We start from the raw sequence: 27568 nt of genomic DNA on the forward strand, positions 1-27568 counted from the left end.
TGAATAGAATTAAACACTTTCATTAGAATTTAAGGACTTGACTGAAAAAAAGTAGGCTATATTTAAATTGAACAGTGCTGTTTTGGTAAAATCTGAAAAGCTATACATCATTAGCCTACTATAAAAACCTTGTGTAATACTAGTTTCCATGTACGACACAGTAATCACATGACTACAATAATACTAAAACGAGGATGGAACTCTCATTTTATGACTGTATGTTTTTGGACCAGAGGCTGGACAGGTGAAATAGGGGCAAAACGCTTACCACCCCTGCAGATGGGTGGTTTAGGGTTCAATTCCTGGCATCTGTTGTATCATTGCTTGTTTACAACATCACCAGCTCAACTATGGGATTAAAAGTAGGCTGATAGTTTGACAGTTTGGGGATAATGCTTGTTTTCTTTTTTTCCCTCAAGAGATAGATAAGATCAATCTCATATCTCATCAGTTTAGTTTGGAGCTGGAGGCAGGAGGTGATTAGCTTAACTTAGCTTACCTTAGCATGCTCTGTCAAAAGTTTAAAAAATCGTCTTACAGAACCTCTAAAGCTTATTAATGAACACACTGTATAACATTTGCATAATCTGTACAAAATCTAATATTTTAAAAGCTCAAGTTGTTATGTGCTGGAACTATTTGTGGTTGCCTGGCAACCTCACAGAGAGGACAAGACTCCAGGAATTTTCTGTTTCTGTTTGTATATATATTAAAGAAATTAGATTCACCATGTTAATTAGTAAGCTTTAGAGATGCTGAACCCTTATCATTTTTAAGTCTTTTAAAATCTTTATGCTAAGATAAGCTAATCATCTCCTGGCTCCAGCTCCAGACTTAACAGAAAGACATGGGAGTGGTAGAAATCTTCAAATCTATCTCTTAGCAAGAAAAACGCACTTCCAAAATATCTAACTCATTTAAAAGTGACAAGGACACCAGCACAGGGAAACTGGATGTTCCAAACTCGGGAGGAAAACGGCACACTAACTAGGAGGCCCATTGACAGAGAAACTGAATGACATTATCAACAATCACCAAGTGTCTAATATGACAAACCATTGTTTTATTATCAGTAGTGTACTGGCATAAGGAGATAAATTTACTCTAGACTAAAAGCCTCTATAGAATATTATAGAAATAATGTATTCAAACAAATGTAAAAAAAAAGAAGCATTGTAAAGTCACCACAGACTTATTAAACTGCCTAACATGACAGGACTTTCTTAATGATTTTTGTGTCTGTCTGCTGTAGCTGGCTGCCTCCCTGTTTCCACGGCAGCACGAAGCAGCAGAGGTGCGTAACAGCCCAGCAGCCTGCTTTCACATTCATAGAAATCCTAGCCATTAATTCCCAAGAATGGAGGTGAGTTCCAATGCTGATGAAATACATGAGAGGGGCAGAGGCAATTTCTATCTTTAAGCCAACAGACACCCCCTACACTTCATTCTGTCTTGGCTGGTTGGGGTGGTGTGGTAAGGTGTAGTGAGGTGATGTGGAGAGAGTGGGCCGATCGTTTTTGGTTTTTTTAGGTGGTGCTGGTGGGGGGTGTTCTGCCTGTAAATCCCCTGCATCTCAATAAGAATGTGAAAACATCAGCCTGACTGAGGCTGAGAGGGAAGAGAGAGGGAGGCTGCTTGGTTAGTGGTGTAAACAAAACTGCAATTGATGACTTCTGCAAACAAAGCACTTCCATTCTGCAGATATATTTGTCTTACGCCTAAATCTCCTTACGGTACATCACAAAAAGTGTGTCATACAAGCGTTGGCAAGTTGGAGCGAGAGCATAAATGATTCACTGGCTCGCTGACTCCGAAGGGGCCTACATTGCTCTGTGGGCGCTGCAGGAGAGACGTTCAATATGCAGCGCCGGTCGTGCCAGTTGGCAGCGGGGCGCCGTCGGTTGGCACCGCTCTCAGCCCTTGTAGGTACTGACATCTTCAACAGGATTGTAACATCCCATATGCCCCCATTCTTCTAACCCCCGCTCCTGAACGCAGACAACCGTCCTCACCAGAGCCTGAAATAAGACGCATACATTCTGCGCTCTATCTCCTCTCAAGATCTCATTATGCTCCCTGCTGCAGAGAAGAGGGCTTTTTACTGCTTCATATAAACCTTGGGAAATAATCACGCAGCAGCTAAGTCACTTTTCAATCACACCAGTGCACAACAACCACTCACTTGTGAATTAAATGTCACAGCAGATGCAGTTTTATTTTTCCTCCCCTCAGATATCAACCCCCCTTCCCTCCTCCTCCTCCTCCTCCTCCTCCTCCTCCTTCTGCATCTCTTTATTATCAGTCGCTGCAACCGCAGCAGCGCAGGCAGCAGCGGCTGTGTTCACTGTCGTTTCCGTGAAGATCAAAAGACTCCAAATCGTTATCTAGAACCTGTACACAGATAAACATCAGGGTGTTATGAGCAACTTCGCAGTAACTGACAGGTGAAATCCCTGTAAACCACAGTTTATGTTCTCTGTGAGATGATAACGTCGCACACTCCTCCCGATATCAGGCGTTTTATCAAATGGTCTCCTCGTGTGCCAGTCTTTGTTAGGTAGCCTGTGAACGCTGCTCCTTCAAAACTGTCTTTGTTTCAGCAGTTGCATTATTCACTCTTTCACAATAAAGAGGTCACTGAATATTTGCGAGCAGTGCCAAGTGACTGCAAAAACCCTGGAGCTGTATTGTAGAGACACTTTGTGAAAAGGAAGAGATGGATTTGCAGATTTTAGACTTGGCAGCAACAGAGATGTAGTTGCACATGTACACTGCTACATAGCATCCCCAGTTGGAAAAAGAGTTGAAAGTAATGCTTTCAGCACTTCATTATCTCAACTCTACCTCAAACACTGAACGGCAAAGCTGTCAAACTGTGTTCTTTAGGGTTAAGTAATTGTGTTGATGTGACGGAGCACATTTCAGAGAAGCAGTTCAAACTCAGAGTGGTCTCCTTCTCCCCTGCCATGTATTTGGAATCCATGGGAGGGGGGTTCTCCTGAAGCCCAGGGTCGTCCAAGTGAACGAGTTCACGTTAACCTACCTCCAGTTCCCTGGATCGCTCATTAGGAGCTTGGCTGAGCACCCGTGGTTGTGTTTGGATGGCTCCCAAATGGAAACACACATTTGGAGCCGCGCCAAGCTGTCAGCCTCGTGCATGATTTGCAGCGTGAATGATGGCTGGCTGCTTGGATAGAGCAGTCTTCCAGGCCTGTCAGTGGAACAAACTTTGTGTCCAAATGAGTAAAGCACTAATCACTCAGAGCAGCTTGTTCCTACTCACGTTCTTCACTTGACACAAAACAACAGCGGAACACCAGGGTTTTCTGATATTTTGTTAAATATCTGTCTTCCTGCTTTCGACATGTATAAACAGGTTTGCTGTTTAGAACTGAGGATGCAGGCACACACACAGCAGGGGGGCTGAAAAAACATTGCCTGTCATAATAGGGCATGAGCATTGTAAGTGTTTAATAATAAATGAACTTCCTAGAAACCAGTAAGATCACTGTTGAGAAACAAGAAAATGTGTGTGAAACTCATCTTGGCATTTACAAACCTTTTATTTTATCTTTTACCAAGTGCTACACTTTGATAGACATCTGTTGGTTATTACTATGTCTATGGGTACTGCAAGCTAAGGTGGCTCATAGCGAGAAACAGCAACTAGAAGCAGACATAATGCAAACTGAGAGTAGGCAAAGTTAGCTCCTGCATGTAGTGACAAATGAATGTGAACTAAACTATCAACAGGCAGCACAGGTTGTTTTCACTGTGTCTTGCAGGTTATACAGGCAAAGCTTAACATGTGGACAAGACATGTGCTCCTCCAAATACTATTTGCTTTTTCCATATTCAGAGTTTTACATTGGAAAGTCTGCTTTGTTATAGAAGTCTACTTGGATCAGCTCTGGGTCTTTCATCCTGGCTCCACTTCATCTCCCTCTCCCCTGACTTCGCCAGGCTGTGCAACCACAGTTATTAGGAGCACAGATTAAATGGACGGCGCATCCCACGCAGTTTGGTCCTATTAATAATTAAGCAGGGCGAATATTATACAGTTCACGTACTTAACACGCGGAGTTCAGTGAGTAGGTCAAGAATGATTACACACTGCAGGCTGACAAGGCAGCGAGAAACCATTTATTCAGCGGTAATTAGCCTAAATGATAAAGTAACACATCCCCCATGAAGGGAGAGAAGAGGGAGCATTCAGGAGGAGACTAAAACTGCCGATTAGCCTCAACAACACAGGCAGCAGCGCAGATCAAGGATTAATTATCCTGAGCACAACATAATCTCCTCCATTCTGTGTTTAGGCTGAAAAACAAAGCTGATTCATATGTAGCCTATTAAACAACAAAAAAAAACTACACTCAAAACCAAACTAAACCTGTGGCAGTCCTGTTTAATGGATTTATCGTCTATAAATGATGTCAGAAAGCAGCGAGCAGGCCCTGAGAGCAAGCTGGGACAGATATCACAGGTTGAGTGTCTGACCTCCAGGTGAAGCTGCTTTACAAGCTCCTCGAGGCTCCAAACGTTCATCAATGATTTACTGCGCTGCCGGTCATGTTAAGCGAGCTAATGAGGTTCCTTTGAAGCGCACACACATTCAACATGCATGCACAGACTGAACTATTTGTTAGTTAACTCCCTCCACACACACAGGTAGTGGATTGAGGTTTCCTATTATCTTGTATCATCTTGACGAGCTGCAGATTATAAACAAAGAGGGCGATTCTCTGGCAATGTGGTCCCTTCAGGGTGATGGGGAATTAATGTCAAATATTCACGCTGCACTGGATGCACTGGATGCACTGGATGCACTGGATTGTGTGAAGTGCGCGTTTCTTTTTCTGTATAGTTCTTGGCACAAAATAGGAAGGAAATATGCAGCAGCTGTAAAAGACAGAAAGTCCTCCAGCAGACAGGCTGGGAGGGAGAAAGAAGTAAAGTTCTTCAACAAAGATTTACTGTTCCACTTTATGAGCACTGAGGTTGCTGCTCAATAAATCCTTTATCATTGTGCTTTTATTGGGAGATTTGATCTTAGCAGACAGATGGGGGGCAGCATTAAAAATCCATCTGACTTCACTCGGGTTCTGTGTGGTTTGAGTAGACAGACACAGGAGGGTATACAGAGAACTAGTTAACTAGGACCCTACATTGATTATGTCGGCGTGATGACACCCGTGCCTGAGTGACGCTCACTCGTGTGGTGAGTAATCAAGGCTGAAGCTGGGGCTTCCCTGTAGGTGTGTGAGCTCGCTACAGCACGTGTCTGAGCACCAGTGCGTTGTGGTTTGACACGGAGTGTGATTGAGACAGATTCATCCGCTTCATCATAATCACATAAATAGAAATACAGCACATAGAGTTTTAGTCAGATGTGTGGCCATAAATATATATATAAGTGATCATCACTGCCTATCCACCATTACACAGCGCTGTTTGGAAAGAGAAGTGCATTTCCCCAGAGTGGAGGTCGATGTCATATTGATTGGTAGGTACCAGATAAAGTGGTTCTCTCCATTTTTTCAGTTTTTTTTACAGCTGTAAAGGTTAAATAAGGACTGCTGAAGTTTATGTTTCACAGTATGCTTTTTATATGAAGTGTTTCCTGCTGTCATGAGCCTGCTAACAGTGTTGAGAACATCAAGTTCTACTCATAAAACTCATAAAAACAACCTCTTGCAATTATTATTTCAGCACAGTTTGTACTGTTGGAGCAGATGGATGTCACATGTCACAAACTGTGCGCACCTTCTGACACAGCCCTATTGCTGTTATAATACTTGCTGAAGGATGGATCTATCATATGTATTTTTTTTTGAAAAGGTTCTTTGGCACAGGCTTATTAGATCACTGCAAGTTCATATTGGCTCTCAGGATGTGAACTTGAATAGTTGTTTACTGTTGCTGGTATAGTCTGCAGAAGCTCTGAACCAAAAATGAGGTCTGACTTCCAAAGTGTAAACACACAGGATATGAACGTGATGTACAGTACAAAACTTGTTGAACAAGCTGCAGGCTTTTGCCAGTCATCATTTTGTTGGAGCCACTTTATCAGATTACCAAAAGTCATGAGAAATAAGTTGCGGCAAGCAAGGCCCAGCGAGCAAGGACATGCAAATTTTAAGGGGCCGACCTGTGTTAAATCACCAGGCCCACGCACCACTGCCTGTAATTCTTATAAGATGTCCACAGATTAATAACTTAAAAGGGGTTACAACATTCAAACTAGTTGTTATGCTTGTTGTTACTAAATTTTTACATTATAGAAAATGCCAGGTGAAGCATAGTTAGCTAACTGATAAACAACTAACTATAGCTATTAAAGCATTAGACTACATCACCAAACAACATTACCTAGGTTAGCATAGTCAGACATTATCCATTCATTCTTAAAATACTGAATGCTACTTACTCAAACAAACATACATCTCCAAACTTCACTCGCTTTATCATATCTTTTTATCATAAACGTCGCTAGATGTGCAAATGAATAAAGATTAATTTAGGCCAAGATCATGGTTCTGGAAATTATGTATAATTGTATGTATACGATTATTGGTTCAGGTTTTTCCCATTTCTGTATCTTTTACCTCCTTTTAACAGTTAGATTTTCCTTTGTAAAGCAGAAATGGGAATTTGTGAAACATGATAATTTTCGGGAAATCAGTTGTAGATTAGTTTGATACTTTGCAGATGGAGGAGTGGAGTGAATAAGAACTGGATTTAATGACTCACTTGAATTTGCCTCTTGTTAAAAATAACACACATTTATACACAGCTTTTTAAACCTCATATTTTCCTCAGTACTTCCGGATCACGAGCACAGGAACTACTGTGAACATCACAGAGTATGTGGTTTGAAAGGAAATATGGCTCGCTTCACCTTCTGTTTCACACATTGCCTGAGTTCTGCATCAAACCTCTTGACTTCCTTTTCACATAAAAGAAGTGGTTTCTTATCTGCAGATGTTCACCCCTTCCTCGACATATGGATTTGGTCATGGTATGGCGGTTTGAGCTGGCAGAGGGGCCGACTCTAACGGAAGACACCAATCTGGTTGGACCTTGACCTGAATGTAAATGATCCAAGTGAAGCTTTTGTCTGCTGCTCTCCTTTACTGAGGGGTTCAAATTTGTTGTTTGATGAACGAGAGCTACCAAAATTAGGCATACATTTCACCCTCCTCCTCATAAGTCTTTCAAAGCATTCCAGAGAATACACTACTAGATTTCTGATATCCTTCCTGCTCTGTTTGAACACACTTACAACACAATATTTGACAAAGGACTTTGTGAAACCTTATTAACAAACACCAACTTGTTCAATTTTTACTCCATCCCATCGAACTGCAATTTTATTTCATGGTTTGAAAGCCCCCTTATACTGTATCTTAGGTTTTTGCCCTTGCTACTTGGGTAGTGACCTGAAAGCAATTTTCTTTTTATGATATACTTAATTTATCCCTCAAGGGGGAGATTCTCTGTGCTCCCTCCGTAGCAGCCCTGGAGCAGGTAAAGGGTAAATATCAGGGCTCAAGGATACCTGGGGATATAGAGCCAGAGGTGGGAAGAATACCAAAAATCCTGCTTGGGCTGAGGAACAGTTATTTTTAAGATCATATTACTCAAGTAAATTTAATGTCACGAAATTGTAAAAGTTGAATAAAAGCAATAAGTGGCTCATTAAGAATTTATTCAAATAAAAAAAATACATTTCTACACATGACCTTTATCATCTGTGTAATCAACTGTACATAATATAGTGCTTAAACAGTACAAGTACATCATCTTAGCTTGTTCAATGGTAATGGTTCCATAATAGTTGAATATACTATTACCCAGTTGCCTCCCTATTAGGTCTTGTCATAACCCTGGATATTTATAAGGTACTGAATAGTTTTGGACAAAAACTGTTTTAAGGTAAGGCAGAAACTTCAGACATGCTAACGTTACTAATATCCGGTGTGAGGAAGCTCTATGCTCTTAATTTGTGCAGACAAAAAGCAGGAATTTCATATATGCTATCACCACGTTTTTGCTAATGCTAATGCTAATGTTAGTGCGAGGGAGGCACAGACTCAGTTCATCTGTCATTACATGCAAGAGCTAACTTTGTGTAGGTTTGGTTAGCATTATTACTGCTACTAGCTGCTGTTTCTAGTTGGACTGTCATGTGTCATGTTTACGGAAGCCCTAAGAGGCCATCCATTCACATTTTTTTTTTACTCCATTTTCTCGTGATAATGGGATAATTTTCTCGTGATCTCGAGATAACAAATGATAACTTAAAACAGGGGTCGGCAGGTGCGTTTCTTTAGGATAATTTCAGTGATACTTAATGTCTCTAGTTAGCTCAGTTGGAAGTGTACAGGATTTGTATACTAAAGACTGTGTGTTCAATTCCTTCTCTCAACCATGTTTTTTCTTCTTTTGTGTCTTTTTTATTATCCTCTTCAGCATAGTTGTTATGAAGAGATTCACAGGAATCCAATCACACATTTCCCGATGGCTAAGGTTCTAAAATACCCGTCAGGAAATGAGTAACATTAAATGGATTCCCCCAAATGAGAAGCACAGGAATTTCCTCTGCCTGTGAATGATGGGGAAATGAAAAGTCAGTAGGTTGATGGATGTGGACCAATCACCGGGATGCACACAGTCCAACACGTGCTTTATTGTGAATATATGAAACAGTGTCGTTATAAGAACTTTGTTGAGGAGAATTATGAAAAAGATAAAAAGTTAGACTTCCATCAGGATAAAACACACAACCCTTAGACTTTGAGTACTGTGTTCTACTAACTGAGCTAACCACTGACACTGAAAACCATTGTAAAACTACCATTAAGAAACGTTCCTGCCGACCCTGCCTGAGCTCATGAGAAAATTATTCCGTTATCACGGGAAAACAACATTCCTTATCTCGAGATAATTATCACGGGAAAATGGATTAAAAAAATATTTGAACCGATGGCAGCTTAGGGTTTCCGTACATGTTAGCCAACTGGAGCCGACAGATGTCTTGACACAATGTCAGTGTGACAAGTGCAATAAAAAAAAGTTTTGAAAAGGCAAGGACGAGTGCCGTATATAAATTCAACTCTTATAAAGTAATTTTACTAGTTTTCAGCAAGTTGCAACATTTTCAAGTACTGACAATATTCAAGATATCAACTACTTGAAGAGACTTCTTTTAATTCATTATTTATTTAAAGGAAAATTATCTAATTTATTATTCATCTATTCCCTTATTTATAAAGATTGATTGATGAAATTCAAGAGGGGGAAAACCTTTAACATTTTTAAGCCACAAAACTGTCTTTCAACACCAGAGCAAAAAAGTTGTTTGGAATGTACCAGAGGGAAATGGAATAGCCACACTCCCTTTGAGAATAATCTCATCAAGGAAATGAATCTTCTTTTAAAACAAATGTGAGCATCAACTATTCTCTTCTGTGACTTGCATACTGTATAGATCAGATCAGAGGCGACACAGGAATGTGTTCATTGGTTGGAGCTTTTAGACGGCGCATTCTTTGGCTGCTAACTAGCCTCTGGAGGGAAACATTATTGAAAGCGGTTGTCAACATGAGGGCTTCTACATGTCATGTGTCACTGCACCGTGGAGGCTTCCTCTTCTATGAACACACTCCTCAGAACATACACATTTCCTGTTATCTGATAGTACAAAGCAACTGAATATCAGAACTTGCACGTGTCTGTAAAATGCATGTATATGTGGATGAAAACTATCAATAAAGCACACAAAACAGCCAGAAAATAGATAACTTTAACAATTTTATTTGTGAAAAACTACAAGCAAAATTCATAAATAGACATTTCTATTTGAAGCGAAGGAAAATTATTGGGTTAGCCTATAAGCGCAAAGTCGTGCACATGCCAGAAACATGTATTATTTTAACATTATAAGCTAGACAAGGAGCCGTGATCCGCTGAAAATGCTGCGTACATTTCCACACCAGGAACATGTGACCATTTCACAAGGGGAAACAATGACACATCAGCTATAAGTTAAAAAAAAAAAAAAAAGCAAAGAAGAAAACTTAAACTGGATTAAACAAAGAATGGATTATTGTACTGTCCCTAAAACTTTTTTTTCCATTTTTTTTAAAACCGAGCAATAACTTTAAAAGCATTGTACAAGACATTGTTATAGGAAGAAATGAGTTCGTATAATACACTTAATTGGAAATTCACGGTTAAGGTTATACAGTCAGTAAACAAGCCTTCTATATTTGGGTCTCTGACAAACAAAGCTAAAAAATGTAACCATCTTTACACAGTAAATTAAGGTTACTGGTCGCACACAAGAACAGAACTGCTTGCGCGGAAAGGAAATAGGAAACAAAAGAATTCAGCTCCAATGCCATTATTCATAGTGTTTACTTTTGCACCCTTTTAAAATTCTATATACAAGCAATAATTCATATATTCAGCAAATGGCCATTTGTCAATAATTTAACAATGAATCCTTTCTGTTGGAGAACTCAGTCAAGTGAACGTGGTTGCAGATAAGGCAGGTGAAAAGATGGCTTTTTAGGCCCATTTCTAATAGATTGCATTACAAAGCAGGCTTTTATTCTCAGTATAAATTGGACAAAACATTTTTCTCCTTTGACCCAACAGTCCCACTTTTTAAGTTCTATTCACATTGCTTTTCCTCACTTTGAACACTGATTCCATATTTGTATGCAATAAAGTACATAATTACATATTAACCATAGCTTAAGAGCAAAGAAAAATCTTTTTAACACATCTCTCATGGGCTTCAAACGTTGCTTACAACACACATATGATTATCATACCTACGTGTGAAAATACAAAGCTTTTACTCAACACTGATCCAATCCTGCCCCTCAGATGGTAGTAGGATATATTGAATTTTTTGGGACTTGTTAACCTCACCTAAACTGGCTTTAGTTGCTCAGGGAGTGGCTCAACTGGTGAGTCGGGGCCTCTGTTAAGGGAGTTACATGTACTGTGGTAGTCCAGCAGAGTGAAGAGGGGGCTTACTAAAGCCTAAGACTTCGACCCAGCAGACCCAGAGCTCTTCTCAGCTACCCAAACACACCCAGTCTGCTTTTCATCACCTGCACAATGAGGGAAGATCCACCGCTGGGTGTGGAGCTGGTAGTGTTCTTCGACTCAACTCACAGTATTAACAATTCTCTGCCCCAATTTAGCAGTGCAAAGAGACAAGTGGACAATAAGAACACCATTTACATGGATTATATTAGTCTTTATTTAAACTGTTATTCATCTCACACATTAGATAATTGCATTTCAAATTGTTATTTATTTGTCTATTTATCATGTCATTATGAAATTCCTTTGGTCCTTCAATAAATAAAACTAAGATATCATATACACATTTATTCTTTATACAATTTCATACAGGTAAAAGGAAATTATGTTGGTCTAGTATCAGCTAAGGTGAAAGTGAATTAAAACCCTTAAATAAGCCTTGCTGTTCTAAAAATTGAAAGAGCAATTGTGTTCTATTAACTACTGCAATAGTTTTTTTCCTTCAATGACAGGAGTCTTAAATTAATAAAAGAAAGTCAATTGAATTGTCAATCTTTGCAAATTGTTAATGTCTTTGCATGTGTTTTCTGGGATATCAGGTTGAAAGAATGAAGATTCAAAGTTTGTCTTCAGGACCACAACAAAAGAAAAATGAGATCGATTCACAACAGCTTGACACAACAAGTCTATTTCACAGTTCCATATGGTTTTACCAAGTGGAACTGCGTGGAACCATCCTTCAGTCACAAGAGAAAAGATTCTGGCTCAAGAGCTGAGGCGACAGCTCTCCCTTTAGCCAGAAAACTCAATATCTAAGTACGGAATGCAGAAAATATCAACAGCTTTTAGTGTTTTACACAACAGCCTACACTGTACAGTTAATGACATAAGATACTTTATAAGAGATCTGCCATAGCATACTAAATCATAGACAATCTAGTTGAAAAAGTCAGGTGTCTGAACCTCCGGTGACCTTCTTCTGATGCACATTGACCTGTACAGAACAAGCAGAACGGGCCTGATGGAGGCCCCGACAGTGTTCAGAGTGAAACAGTGTTGTTGAGAAAAGTGAATGAGAATTTGATTCGTCAGCACTTTGTCACATTGAGTGAGTGGGCAATCCCAGATCTGCAAAACTGCTTCACAGTGTATCTAGCACCAGTGTGTGTGTGTGTGTGTGTGTGTCTGTCTGTCTGTCTGTGTGACCCGAGTCTTGTCCTATCATTTTCAAACTGTAATAAAACCACTGAAGGAATGATCGATCGGCAGAGCTACACAGCAAAGCTTCAACATAAAAAAAAGGAGAACATCAAAGTATACAGGTGCAACAGGTAATAAATAAGGGTAATAATAGTTTAAAGTTATTGAAATGATGGTGGTTATTGTGCCCAGCGGAGAATTCTTCTTTACAAAAACAAAAATAATGTTGACTTGGCCTCACATCCACGTACGAATATAAAACAATACATACAAGTGTCTGGATGCTACCGCGGGGGAGGTTTGGGGTAGGGTGTTATTCCTTGTAGCCCAGCTCTCCTCGCCTATGGCATGGGTGCAACCACGAGGGAAGTTCCCCCAGCAGGGTGTTGATTTCCCAGGCAGGCGCACCGCACTGTTCCTCTTAGCCAGCCAGCTCCTCTCAGCATCCAGGGGTGGTCATGGAATGGAGGCAGGGCAGCAATGGGAAAGTTGAGACCTCTCCCCCCCCCCCTATGGGATCCATAGTGTCCAGAAACTTGGGGGAAAAAGGGGGAGTGGAGCAGGGTGAAGACGGGGGGGATAGGGGCGGGACCTCAGAACGACTCATCGTGCCCCACAGAGAGATCCCCTTTAGGTGTGGAGGCGCGCGACGAGCCCTTGTCCATGCTCTCGGAGCCGGAGCTCTGGTGCTGTTGTTCGGAGCCCGCGCTGGATGTGATGGTGGACGAGGACGTGGAGGAGGAGCGGGTCTTCTCCTTAAAGTCTGTTATGATCACTGTCACGTTCCCTACGGTGATAGCCAACTGCTGGGCAGTGCTCCGGTCAATGTTCTTCAGTTTGGGCCTGAGGGTTATAGATGGGAAAGGGGGGTGGGGGGTGGGGAGAACAAACGTAAATGACCAGAAATGGCAACCACAACATTTCTGTCTCAGCGACAACAAGGAGGCTGCCAGCACTGTGGGGGTGGTTACACTAAATTGCTCAATTCATCGGGTGACACACGAACAGTCACAACAAGTGTATACAAAGTGAGAGTGGGTGTTTAGTGTAAAAGATCATTTGTGAATCATTTGAGGTTTCCCCACTAGCCTTGTGCTGCATTACGTAGACTACAGAGCACTTCTTACAGATAGATGTAAAACCATGTGTTCTGCCAAGGAGGAGCAGAGTATGCGAGGGTGCTACACACCTGGAAATGTGAGAGTTCTTGTTGGTCTTGGTTGCTGATTTGCCAGACTGTATGCTGTGTTTGTCACTGGGTGGACTCTGATGGTTGTCTGATTTGGGTCTGGAAGAAAGCAAATACAGAACAGTAAGAATAACACCAGCACAGAGAGCATCCAGAGACACAAGTGAAGGATCGACAGAGACACTAACCTGGTCTTTTTGCTGCTGGGCTTCTTCGTGACGGCTGGGCTGATGTCCTTCTCTGTGTCGGGTTTGTCTTTGATTGGCTGCTCCTTGTCGCTCTTTTCCTTCTCGGGAGTGTCTCCCTCTGGCCTCACTCTCTCCGGACGCTCACCCTCTGGGCGTCCCTCTCCGTTGGCGCGCTCTCCTTCACCATCCGGGCGCTCCTTTTCTGTGCGCTCGCTCCTCTCCCTCCGCTCCTTCTTGGGTGGGGGAGGCATCGGGTACTGCTGAGCCACCTGCTGGGCAACCAGCTGGGAGTTGATCCTGGGTTTCCTGTGGAGGAGATCCAATGCACGATCATAGATTAGTTTCAGAGTGGAGCTACGAGCTGACTCTGGCTATGCACCAACAGAGTCGCAGTACAGCAGATGAAGAGAGGTGACTGAACCTAGAGGCCGGCGAGGGAAAGGGACTGCTGCTTCCTGCTGGAGCCGCTCTGTTTTGAGGGATAATCTCATTAGCTCACGGCTGTGATAAAATGAATGCACAGGATCACAAGGTGGGACATTTGCAGAACGTCACTTAGGTGCTCTAATCTGATTACTGCAGGGCTGGCCCCATTTGTCACAGACTGAGATTCTGTTGGACATGGTGTAGTTGCTCCGCTCACTGAGCTCACCAGCAACCACAGAGCCACCCTGTCCCCTTTTTGACTTTGACTTTTTTAACGCATACCTTCAAACCATCATTTTGAGTTACTGTTGAGGAAAAACACTAAAAAGGCAAGGAAGTCCCACGTATTTCCTAAAGGGACAAACACATACAACCAGCCTTTTCCGCTGTGTATCACCACTAAACTGTTACAAACATGCATGCAGCAGGAGGAAGCAACTTGCTGGGTCAGTTGTGCAGATGAACAGGGCCTGAAGTTGTGAAGCAAAATGCTAACCCAGAGTCAGACCGCCCGAGCCAACACACACACCTGCAGCATAATGGACACCAGCTGGCAGCATCAGGGGGGAAGCAGAGGACCTCGGGGGAGAGGGAAGGATGACTGCAGCCTTCCAGAGACTCCGACTCAGCCGAGACCAAACAGCAGCCAGCAACACGGATAATCACAGGCCAGCACTGGGCAAGCACAGTGAGTAGTGAACCACAAGCACACTCGCACACAAATGCACACTTGAAGAGCTTAGCGTGCAAACAAACAGCCTGGCACGCCTCGATGGAAGCTCGGGAGGCCTTTCAGCAGGAACACAACAAGTTATACTAGCTAGCTTTGTATACCCAACCCTTCCAAACCCAATTCTAGTCTTGGCAGGAAGAGGTTTTGTGATATCCCAGCAGTGGACAGGAGGTCCCTTGATCCTCAGCACTGCTTTAGGAGACCTGTGGTCTAGTAGGGAGTCTTGAAACTTGAAACTCTCTAAGCATCTAAGCAGTCTAAGCATCAGGCAAATGAAGCTCTGACAGTGAAACAAATGTTTTTGGAGTTGGCATGGGAATGGGATATAGTGAAACTGATCTAAGACCAAATGCATGTGGCACAAACAGAAGAGGCTCAGTAGTGTGATGACCCTGATTTCTGGCTCTCCTGGCTTGCCGTGGAGAGTGAATTTCAGACAGCTTAAGTGGTTAGCCTCAGTGTTTCAATTTGGCAGCATCATATTGCCAGTCCAGTTACTCTCGTTTCCCCATGTCTTCCACAAATGACACACCCTCAGTACACTCTCTTTTAGTAGCCAAGTACTTTTAAACTCTAATAGTCCGATTCTTTCGCAACTTTTTTCTCTACTGCTCCATCCAGCTCATTTATCTCCTCCTGCTGTGGTGTATTACAGACAGAGAGGGCCTCTCCTTGGTGGGGGTGGGGGGGTTATGCAGCCGCTCAGAAGGGAATCAATCGGGGCATAATAGAGCATCATGTCGTACTGCTCAAACTACACTCCAATCAATACACCAGCTGTGGCGAATGCTGAGGAGCCCTAGGCTGTTGATATTGTATTCATCAGCCTTGGTTCTCTGGAGCTTGGGCCTTTCTACACTGCTCCCTTTATGTTTGCCACCCTCTGGGGGCCTCCAGTGGGTGAGAATTAAATGGTGATATGAGAGTGGAATTTTCTTCCCATTTCATCCTACCTTCATAATTGCCATGGCCGTCTTGTTCCCATTATAGTGATCCCAATTCCATTTCAATCTAGATCAATGCATTCCCATGTTGAGTGTCAGAGCTCGTCTTAATCGTACTTAGGTAATGAACTACACGCAGCAATGCTTGTAAATGCTTAAGTGATTAAGCTGATGACTAATTAATTAGGAAGTGATGAGTTTACACAATTAAACCTCTTTGCCCATACCGACAACACCAATTTGTCAAAGCAGGCCTACACTCGATAATTTATATTGAGCAAATAATACATGCCATGACCCCATGCTGAATTGGCTGTGACATTTAAAACAAATGTAACAAATTCCTCCAGACTCCCGTAAACTTGTCAGCCTTGGTTAGCCCTGTTCCGTTCCTATTCCGATCACATAATGCCGCCCACGCATGGGCATCTTGTGGGCCCTTCGAGTACGACCGGCCTCATCATCAGATGTCATCATCTGGTAGGACGATGACAAAGTGTGACGAAGAAATCCATTTTTTGGGGAATGCAGCATGAGCTACATGACAAACATCAGTGAGAAGAGCTACAATGAGGTAATGTGAAAAAATAAATCTCTTTGCCTCAGCCACGAGTAAACAGATTGCAAACGCAGACAGCATCCAACAGGACCAGAAATCATTTTGTTTGGCAGTGAGCGCTGCTAGTCGAGGAGGTGGTGGATGAGTGATTGATTGACTGATAAGATCCACGACTCCTGCCTGTTGCAGAGTTGGAGCCCTGGCCAGAGTCTGAGATTTGTGTCGGCAGCAGCAGTGGTGGCAGAAGCAGCCCCGGTAGTTAAGCCGTGATTCAGTGCCAGCTGTAAGTCAGCCATGAGTTGCTGCTGGCATGATACAGCCACCGCTCTCTTTGCACCATTATTTATTTACTGACCACACATCATGGCTTTGCAAAGCAATGCTCTGTGGCTCATTAACATGGCTGGAGATTCTGCATGACACTGTGTGTGTGTTTCACTTTTATTAAAATGTGGTAGCCCTGAACAGCTGGAATAAGTCTCCCGCTTAAAAATATCATATCTAATATTAATTACAGTTCATATTTTAAAAAAAAATCTGTCCAGGTTGTTAAGCACAGAATGTACTTCTTCCACTGCAACATTGCTAAAAACTACTACATCTGAACCGTATTATTTTGTAAACATCCAAACCAAATAGGAAACATCTACATTTCACAAGAGGTACTGGAAATGATCCTGGCAGCAGGACCAGGAGTGAACTCCTGGGTCCAATTGCACAAATTGCTTCAACCTCCCACTGCTGCCAATATATTCCTGGGGAATCAGCGTGAGTGAGTGTGTCAAGTGTGTAAAGCCTGCTGTCCAATAATTTCCCGCTGTGAGAGCTCACAGCTTATTACCTCCCCTTCGCACAACAATGGGCCGTGATTGACAGCTCCTCCTATGCTTGCCCCTAAATTCCACCGTCTGGGGGAGCAGGGAGTGGGGAGCCTCCCTCCACGGGGTGCCCTGGAATAACTATCATCATGCTTAAAAGCTCCTAATTCGGTCAGACTGACACCCATAGTTAGACCGCTCCACTCAGCCTGAGCAATCCCAGAGACAGACACACCTCTGCTCAACTGGTGCTCTCGCTGGCCAGCAGCAACCGACGGTGCAAGACAAGAGCAAAAGCTGGAGCAGCTGTTTCAGAGGGAGCTCGTTCTAGAGAAACCAAAGACAATGAGCCCCAGCACTTCATGGAGAGGCAGCTTAATGAAGAGTGAGCGAGCGATGGAGGGCGTGATGGAGAGAAAGAGAGGCACAGGAAAGCCCTCATTAACACAGCTCTTTTATTTGAAGTGCTGTGTGGAGGACAAGCAATTATTTCCTGCCAGGCTGAGTGAATGCAGAGGCAGACAGCTGAGCGAAGGGGGGGGGGCAACAGACAACAGTATCCTTTGACCATGGACAGCCCACGGAAGAGCTCAGACTGTTTAACATCACCCACTCTCTCATTCAGACTTTGTAAATAACTGCATCTACACAATACAAATGTGGGCTCCTTGTCCTCGATGACGATCAAAATTGCTCAGAAACATGAATCCTCAATTCAAATGCATTCAGCAGTGACCTGCCTTCCCCCCATATCGGACAGAGAGCCCATCGCAGTTTCGGCCGGGAGCACATGTCTCAGATCCAGCATGTGAGAATGCCACGGGGCCTTAGTTTGATCACAGCGCTTCCCTATGACGTGCTGGCAGCCATGAAATTGATGATCTACATGCACTCGTCTGTGTCAACACTCGCTGTATGCTTTGATTGTTATGTAGAAACATGTGATGCTCTCCCCTCCCCCTACCAGCATGGAGGGTGATGGAGCAAAGCCCAGAGCTGCCTGCCTGTGCTGCTTCAAATTTGTTAACCAGTCAGCGGTTATATATATCTGCATGTTCTATTGTTGTTAGTTGGACAATCTTTCCAGAAGGACTTGAAGTATGTCTGAGAAGAACACAGCAGGTCCCAGCCTGACTCAATTCACGGGTCTGACAACTGGCTGCATTTCTTTTTATAAAACTGTGCAACAGTAGTGTGTGCATGCGTTAGCTGACTTTAGACAAGAGCAAGATTATCAGAATGGATTGTAATCCATATTGTTTATAGAGCGGAAACAATTGGTCAATTGACAGAAATTTAACCCTACAATTTATCATTTAAGTCACTGTTAATCAGGCATGTGATTGACAAAGGGCAAAAAAGCAGGAAAACATATAGAGATCCCCCGACACCCCGATTAAACTGGCAGCGGCAGGACCCATGACAATAACTTATTTGGTGAATGTGTTGCAATGGGAATCAAAGACAAGTGTCTAATCCGCTGCTCCATCGCAACCTTTCAACCGCTAAATGTGCAACATGCAACATGAAATAATTGAGTCTAAAACTAAATAATATAACTACTAACTTTCAAATTAGTTCAGTTGAAGTTAATAGATGATTTTTAATGAATAAGAGAGAACAGCAAAGGTTGTCGCCTGTGTAAGACCTGGTGGCCTAACTGTTAAAGAAACAGTTATATTATTCAAGAAACTCAGATCAAACAGCAGATCAGTCTCTGTCCGAGTTTGACATTTCAACTCTGGCAGCGGGCACGCGCGTGAGACGAGAATGACCGCGACAGTTTCACAGGATGGCGTAAGTTACACAGAAGCCGTTGCCATGGTTACCTCGTGGAGTGCTTGTTTGATGTGGTGCGCAGAGTATGAATAGTATAGACGCTTTCATCGGATGCATTGCCAAGGTGACCCCCCCGCCGCGCTGTTATTCTCTGGGAAACACTGCGGTAAATCCTTTTTATTATCCTGTCACAACAATTCACAAGAATTTTTATAACTTGCCAAAACCTTTAACCTAAGGACGACTTAAAAAGCAACCATTCATACAGTGTTCATAAAGTGTAGCCTATATTGCCTATATGATTGATCACTCCACCACAAAGTCATAATAACCATTAGATATAACTATATCTAATATAACAAGCAATCAAAACATAGGCCTACCCAATTTATCCGATCCTTATCGTCAACTCAGTGTTGGGCAAGTTACTCAGAAATAATATAGTTGTTACTTAGCATATTCTCCTTAAAAAAGGAGTCTAATATTAGCTACTCTACTACTGGGTGATATAACGCCACTCTCTTCCGATGAGTCCAAGCATCACTGGCAGTAGCGGCCGGAGTTTCTTTCGGAGTTTCACGTTGTTGTGCTGCTTTAGCTGATGCTTCAATTAGCCTAAGTATAAATGTAGAAATGTTCGCGTTCAAAAACTTTTTGCTGGTTTACAACGGACAACAATGTTATTTGCATCTTAGACTGTGACACAATAACGGCTATAACGTTACTTACAGCTGTTGAAATACCTCTCTCTCCCTGTTCTCCAGTCTTCCTTTAGCTTTTAGGCTAAAAGCTGACTTGAACAATATAAGGTCCGGTGCAGCTGAACTGCAGCGTGGTCGTGCATTCACATCAGGGATGATGCGTTCAGTAGCGCAGCGTTACTTGGATTAGTAACTGTAATAATATAACTGTTTTGGAAATAGTAATCCGTTACATTACTCTTTACTGGCAAAAATAATATTGCAGTATTACTGCCCAACAAGTTACGTACCACTGATGCGCGAGAGCAACTGTGTTACACACTGCGCATGTGTGGAATTGGCAGCTGAACGCAAACGGGCATCCTTGTTGATATTTGGAAAGGAAGAAAACTTTACACACGCCAGCCTGTAGATGTCCTTTCCATTTCACTCGGCCAGCTCCTTTACCCCCCCACCCCCGGAATCTGGAAAAATCACATCCCAGGGTAACAGAAATTGCCAACAATGAATTGTTTCCAGTTTCACCACAAATGTGAATGTGTGTGTCTTTGTTGGTCTTGTTATCAATTAATCTGTCAATTGTTTTTGGTGAATTGAAAAAATAATCCCAGAGCCGAAGGTGTGGAATGAGCATATATTTCATATTATTTTTACTTTATATGAATTCTTCTTGTTCATTTTATAGTAATGAATTAATACATTAATTGTTTCAGCACTAACATAAACATGTGGGCCTATTATATGGCTGAATCTGACCCTCAGTGTGCGAAAATCAAACCAAATTTGTCAGAGGCATTCGGTCTTGTCCTGAGACTTAAGACATCAATCTTAAATAGAACTTTCATAACTGCACCTTCATCAGTGCACATGGACAAACCTATTCATTTATTTCATATTTATTATCATGTTAAATTCACAAATACCACTGGACTCTGGGACTCGCGTTCCCTGTGAGGAAGCTTGTTACCAGTGTGAGACTGAAGTGACTGAAGCAGTGTTGTCACCCTCCGGCCATCCATGCGTAAAGTAATCTGTGTGAGTGTGTTGTGGAGGTTAAATGAAGATAGCACCTGAAGAGCAGCCTGGGGCCATAGCACTTGTTAATTCATTCCCACTGCCCACCAGAGGCATTAAGCATTCATCCTTTCAGGAGTCCCTTCCAGTCAGGACTTTGAGGAATTAATGTTATTGTCACTTCTTCCCCTCTATCCCCTCCACCTTACACTCCTTGTGGGGGTCTGTGGATCCCCCAACAACTTCCATCAAATTTATTGAGGTGCTCTGTATGGGAAGCAGGCTCCCAGACTGTACCTACACCCCACACCTTTTCCTCAAACAGCAAAAGAGCTCAACAATCAGGCATGACATTTAGTTCCCGCGGTACAGAGTACTGCCAATGCTGGATAGTGCAAAGGAATTCAGGGAAACCTTTAAGATATCTCAACTTTTCTGCAATAACTGTAAACCTTGTATACCGTCTGTATTTCTGCTTCTCCTGACAGGCTATGGGAGTCAGACAGTCTGCGTTTCTCTGTGTTTGAGTGAGGTCTATCAAAGAGGAATTAAAAGAGGAAATGCCTACATTTGTGTCTGCTCACGTGCAAAAGAGACTGTGTCTTCACTCTGACGAGTCTTTCCCTTTCCGTGGCCAACCTTTCAGGTCTGACAGCGAGCCATTACAAAGGCACTGAGCATGTATGAGCTCTTTCAATCAGCAGCACTGTGTCACATTGCTCAGTCTCACTCATTTGTTTTCCTCCTCTCCATTGCCTCGCTATCACCTTCTCTGTTTTCTTCCCTGCTCTCTCTTTACCTTCTCCCAGTGTGCATTAGCCCTCCCCAAATCCTAGGCTGGCTTTATAGGTCTTCTTCGGCTCTCGTTACCCTCTCCACTGCTGTTTGCCTCTAGGGTGTGTGAGTTATCTGTCAAGAAGTCACCCCATCTTGCCGCTGTCCCGTCATCGTCGACCCCATTTGCTTTAGCGTAAACAGGGCCTGGTTTGAATTTGCTCAACAGATCATCAAGCAGCCCTGCCTAAGGGGATACTGCACCTCTTAAGTTCTACACAAGGGGAACAACATCAAGGAAGCAGACAAAAAAAACAACAAGTGAAGAAACCTGACACCAAGAGGCTTTACAGACTAGATAAACGCAGAAATGATTCAAATCTACCAAACGGATTAGATTTTTGGTCTATAGGTTCTCGATGACACCCAGACAATCCCTAACTCAATGGGATCAAAACCTTTGACTCCAAGAATGACCTCATAACTTTACAGAGAGAAAGTGGTCAATTCGGGTTCCACTCTCGATCTCATCTGTAGAGAACGAGAACATGTTAAATGGTGCTGTTCTTCGCCAGTGCATGGATGGTGGTGCTGGTAGAAACAGAAGAGGCCGTTCACTCTAGCTCGCTCGCTCCCTCCCTGGGTAATGATGTGTTTCACTCTGCTTTAGCCCCTGGAGACTCTTGGTTGAGTGAGCACATCCCCCTTGCAGCCATCCATGCCCCCCCCCCCCCCCTTCCTTCAACACACACACAAATGTCCAGACGCTACACTCCTCTGTCCCCTCACCGCTGTTTCTCCACTTGTCCTCTCTTGCCCTCTTCGTCTCCTTACTCCTCAGCTAGCTGCGACTCCACACTTCCCTCACTCCCTCTCTTCCATGTCCTTGTGTGGCTTTTTCTGTATTTTCCCGTGCCTCCTCCATCGCTGTCACACTCATTTGCTTGCCCCATCTTTTTGCTGAGTGGGTGGAGCCCCGATTCAACAGCTCTGTCATCGTGTCTCCGTTTTGTCAGATTGCCAAATTGGCTACTGTATTTAAATCACTCACACTCTGCCAAATCCCATGAAGTAATTAAGAACTTTTAAATCCGGCAATTAACATGTAAAGATTAGGGCTACCCGCTTGTGCTCAGGATTTTAGTGCAGATGCTGATAATGCTGGATAAGCAAAAGCAGTTTCCTCTGAGCGGGGGCTGCTGTGGGGGCAGGGGCTGGGCGAGAAAGTGCAGATATAAATTGAGTGCCAGCATGTCCCTCTTATGTAATTCCATTATCCTAGACAATTTGCCTTAATGTGACAGTGGTAGAATCCACGGATTATAATGACTCCATTCCATCACTGAAAAAGACAGACACACAACCTGAGACACACAAACACAGACACACACACTGCAATCATTTTCCAATCACTTGTGCAGCCTCGACACTCACACGACAACTTGTGGCTTTAGGGATGGGTATCCTTTAGGATGTATCTATTCTGATTCTGCTCATCAGTCCTGGTTATAACGTTCATAATCTGTGGATTTATGAGTTTCCCATATGGTCTTATGATAAAGCCACAGATCACATGCAAAATACATTTACTTCAGTACATTAACATCTGTCAATGTCTACAGCATCATGAACAAATTACAGTGACTGCCTATGGTTGATTCCTGTTGTTTGGCTCCTTTCACACTACCAATCCAGATCCAGATTTGTTTGACAGGTCATGCTAATCTAGAGTCAACCTTTTGAGATCACCAGACAAAAATGAAGATTAGATCTCTATCCATTTTCTATTTTAACCTTTTTATTTACAGTCACTGTATGTTAAATACAACACTACAAATTGTTTAAACAAGTCTTTTGAGTGGTTTTGATTTCTGTTCATATTATGTTTGCATAAATATCTTTTTTAAAGGCCATTTACTAGTGGGCTTACGTCTAACACCTATAAATAAATCCCTATTTCTCACTCTGTATACATAGTACATCAGTTGCAATGGCTCAAGTTCTGTGCCATTTCAGCAGCCTGGGCTATAAATTTCTTTATTTTTTAGTGTATTAATCCAGTCCAAGCACTGCATTTTGCTCAAAAGTACATTTGTTCTGTTTTACATAACGCATAGATGAAAGCTACTTGAAATGGCTGACAACAAGAGCGTGCAGATAACAGCACAGCAGTCAAAGACTGAGGTACCTCAAGACTTCCTATGAATCCCACCATCAATCAACTTTAGAGGGCTCCTAATGGTTTCTCCCAGGGCCCGACAAAGGTGTATACCAAACACCACCACAAAGCAAACTGATGTAGAGCAACATGGTGTCAGGTTCACACAGCGATCAGATGCCAGAAACATTTAAATATGATAACATGCACCTCACAGGGTATGCTAATGCAAGGCCTGCTCCAATTACCAAAGAAGCAGCCACTGAATGCAGAGGCTGAACACTTGGGCTACTTGGACTTGTAGATAAGCAGCGAGGTCAGGTGCAAAAAAGCAGAGTGCTTTCTTGTTTAAGAGTCAGAGTGGTAGAGGCTAGATTTAGTCTACTTGGGTATCATGTTACTTTACTAAGCTGGACTGGGTCAACAGGTTCGTTAGGCTGCGCTCGGATGGGGAGAACGGGGCCTCTCACTGCATGCTGATGCCACAGTCAGAGTTTTGCCCTTGTTAACACACATTCTTGTCTCCATCTGCACAAATCAGAGCTGCATGACCCACAGTTACCTAGCTTACCTCCCGCTGGGAGAGCACAGAGTGCAATTCAAGCCTTGCTGGGACGTAAGCCGCTATCTGTCAATCACCACGGAGCATGTTAATTGTGTATTCTCCATCAACACTTACATAAACAGCTGGTATCTCAATGACTCACTGCAGACTGTGATAACATCTGATCTTGACTTTCACTTAGGACAGGTAGGTAGACCCTCTATAACTCAAACTGCAGCTAGCAACCACATCACTGCACTAATGTCTTCTGACTGCTACCTGTTGCATCAACAGCTTTCAAGGAATGGGTAGAGGCATGTGTTATGATGGGCTATGATGCTGCCCAAATCTTCAAGTGCATCCATCTTCTCCTTACTACGTTCAAATACAGTCAATACTATCTGACGTTTGTCTCGGCACACAAGAAAAGATAGCTGTATTTGGGGATTGTGTGGAAAAAGGTCACACCACCCAAATCAAGCCATTTCAAAAATTTAATAAAACATAAATACAAGCATGTCACACCAACTGGACAAAAAAAAAAAAAAAAACTAGTTCACCTATCTTCTGGTAAACACAAATTTAAGATCCAAATCAAACTTCATTGCTGAGAAAAGAAGTGTTTTGACTCCTACCAGCAGCGAGGAACTCTAATTAGTGAACACACGTGTCCTTCTGCATAAAAGCACATTCACTGGGATAAAAGCAGCAAGACAACCATCCACACACAACCTTAAGTGTGAGTAATTTTGCTAGGAGCATATTGCTTCATCCCATGCTTTGTTGAAATACATCAAACAGTGAAGAAAAGACAGCTAATTAGTACTCATTAGAATAAGAGGCAGTCCCACAACTATACAACTGCATTAATCAAAGGTTAACTATTCACATCAAACAGGAATGTGTGACAACCACTCCTGTGATGTCATGTGCTCCCATTTACCAAATAGAGGCAATTGGGCTGTTGCCAAAGCACAGTGGTAGGATGGCTATGACATGCTTGTCTCTGCTTCCTGCTTTCATGCAGCCGGCTCAGCCTGCATCATCAGCTGCTCCTGAGCTACACGCTGCTAGGAAATGATCATAGGGGGAGGGGAGCCAGACATAAGATTGAGTTCAATCTTTTGGATTTTCAGTAAACCAGCGTCAGTCTGTGTTCTCCCCGTTTGTGGTGTGCTGGTGGTGTCGAGAAACTCATTGTAAAACCACAGCTGGAAAGGTTAGAGTGCAGGGGACTTGTCAACAAACCCACAAATGACTCATCAATCTCTTCATCTCATCATGCAACTGATGACACGAGTAAACAAACTCGCACCGTGGCACACGTAACTTCTCATCAAAAACATTCCCCAGAACAGAAGGAGGCGTCCGAATACACAAGACCGAAAGGGAATCCCATCATGATATTCAAGTGATTTCATCTTAGTTTCCCATAAGACACGGTCTTCTGGTGACATCACAAAATGTATTCTGAGTTAAGTTCATAGGAAATGTCTGTGACAAACAAGCCTGTTACTATAAATACTGACTGATTAATCCGGAGAATTTTTCTAAAGGCAAACATGAGTGAATTTTCTTGTAAACAAAGTTTGTGGCAGATTGAGCTTTGAAAATTATTCATCATACACAATTGGGTGGACTGACATTAAAATTTTGATTTTTGGGAACACTGGAAACAAAACTGGTGAACACTGAACACTCACAGCCGCACCAGGTTAGGCATGAGATGACGTTGACTTGAAGTACATGGCACAAGGAAAAAGTCTGATGGACTAAGAAATATAAAAAAATGCACATCTGGGGTTTAGCTCTAATTCTGATTGCAACCACTGTTCTTAGCCTAAGAAATATAATCTCCTTGCTGTACAGCCAGCATCTTAAGCACAATACATCTGCTATCAGACCATTAAGATAACCTCTGCAATCCTACAGGTAGGTGAAATGCACAGACTTGCCTCACTTCATGAAAAAGCAGCCCTTTCGCTGTTGCTCTGTTGATGCACTGTAGCAGTAATGTTACAGCCACCATGAAGTATCCCCCCCACCTCCCTAATCTGGCTTGTGAAGCAGCCAGCCTACCTACAGGAATGCATGGATGCAATGTTAGTCGCATAAAAATGAGTAGCTACGGATAATCCAGACAACGGCAAAAGATGTTTGCAAGATTGTCCATCAACAAGTCCCCATTCGATGACAGACAAATAGGCTGTCGATCAAAGTTGCCATTCCCATAAATTGCGATGCAATGCTGCTGCTGCAGCCAGCCAAGCAGAGGAAAACGAGACGCTCAGACGAGAGAGAGACAGAGAGAGAGAGAGAGAGAGAGACAGAGAGAGAGAGAGACAGAGACAGAGAGAGAGAGAGAGAGAGAGAGACAGAGAGAGAGAGAGAGAGAGAGACAGAGAGACAGAGAGAGACAGAGAGGAGCTACGTTACCTTGTGGATGTGCCCTTCCTCACATCGCAGATGCTGCATTTGAAAGCCTCGGCGGTGTTCCTGAAGGTGCAGACGCTACAGTCCCAGTAGCCGTCGTCAGCGGTCTGTTTGGCTTGTCTTTTTGGCCTTACAAATTAGACAAATGTTAAGGTCAAGTTAGTTCTTGAAATACCAGTATATATCATTAATTAACAAGAAAGGAGATTGTGACAAACATAACACGTTGTGTAATACACCAGCTACTTAGTGCAGCACAATTATGGTGGTGTTGTCATTAACATTGGGTTCGAGTCCCGGCAAGTAGAGCTCCTTGGTTAATAAATCCTCACAGTGGCGAAGCTCCACACCGTCCGATTGTATCGCCAGCTAGGCTAGCAGGCAGGCAAGCGTTGCTAAAATTTTCGGCATCGAAGCGTAGCATGTCGGCTAACAAAACCAATATCAAACAATGTCCATTTCGACATTGACCCTCCAAAAGGCTTAATAGAGGCGGAAGAGCGTTTCAGGGAATGCCAGGCGTATCCTCTGAAAAATTTCCCTTTGTCTGTTAAGTGACTGGGTTATAGGGAGCGAGAAGCCGCCATAGTGACTGCACTATTCTAGCTAGCTGTGGCATACCAACTGAAAAAGGAGAAACGATCCCTGTGAGAGGGAAACGCATCCAAATATCGAGCCCAAAACGCATAAAACAAGTATAAATCGACAGCGGGTGAGCGCATTACCTGGTAGGGCTCTTCTTGTCGCCCATTGTGAAGAATAGTCCTTGGAAATAAGAAGAAAAAGGGGCCTCCTTTAATTGTCAGTGAGTGTAGTGGGTTCCAGATAGAGCCGCTGCTGAAGCTGTTGGCAGACAGGCTCCACTCAGCGCTGGCTCGAGGCACGGCACAGCGACTGACTGCACTACACCGCGTGACCGCCACCCAGCCAATCAGAGCGCGAGTCGGTTTAAAAGTCTGGATGGATATTTAGTAGCTATTTTGATAACTGCTCGAGACAGTTGACAGTCCTCATGTCAACCCACACATGCATGCACATTACAAT

At 43.0% G+C, this 27568-nt stretch overlaps 1 protein-coding gene across 2 annotated transcripts; it reads right to left on the reverse strand.

The window, feature by feature from the left end:
- Positions 1 to 9803: 9803 nt before the first annotated feature.
- rybpb (RING1 and YY1 binding protein b) lies at positions 9804 to 27420 on the reverse strand. 2 transcript variants are annotated; one of them, XM_046028833.1, is made up of 5 exons: positions 27250 to 27420; positions 26528 to 26653; positions 13642 to 13947; positions 13454 to 13552; positions 9804 to 13107 (listed from the first exon to the last, which is right to left on the reverse strand). In XM_046028833.1, exons 1-5 carry the CDS (start codon positions 27273 to 27275, stop codon positions 12858 to 12860), a joined length of 807 nt encoding a protein of 268 aa, XP_045884789.1. In that variant the 5' UTR covers positions 27276 to 27420; the 3' UTR covers positions 9804 to 12857. The 2 variants fall into 2 exon arrangements, with proteins under 2 accessions (XP_045884789.1, XP_045884788.1); XM_046028832.1 differs by lacking the exon at positions 27250 to 27420 and adding an exon at positions 26857 to 27088.
- Between the last annotated feature and the right edge of the window lie 148 nt (positions 27421 to 27568).

This window comes from Micropterus dolomieu, linkage group LG18 (genome assembly GCF_021292245.1).
Source record: "Micropterus dolomieu isolate WLL.071019.BEF.003 ecotype Adirondacks linkage group LG18, ASM2129224v1, whole genome shotgun sequence".
In the NCBI taxonomy this organism is placed as follows: domain Eukaryota; kingdom Metazoa; phylum Chordata; class Actinopteri; order Centrarchiformes; family Centrarchidae; genus Micropterus; species Micropterus dolomieu.

Coding starts and splice junctions, on each gene's coding strand:
- rybpb (XM_046028832.1), bottom strand. CDS start 26,948: ATGCTACGCTTCGATGCCGAAAATTTTAGCAACGCTTGCCTGCCTGCT. Junction 13,553..13,641: donor CCCAGCAGCAAAAAGACCAG/GTTAGTGTCTCT, acceptor GCTTTCTTCCAG/ACCCAAATCAGACAACCATC. Junction 13,108..13,453: donor AAGAACTCTCACATTTCCAG/GTGTGTAGCACC, acceptor TATAACCCTCAG/GCCCAAACTGAAGAACATTG.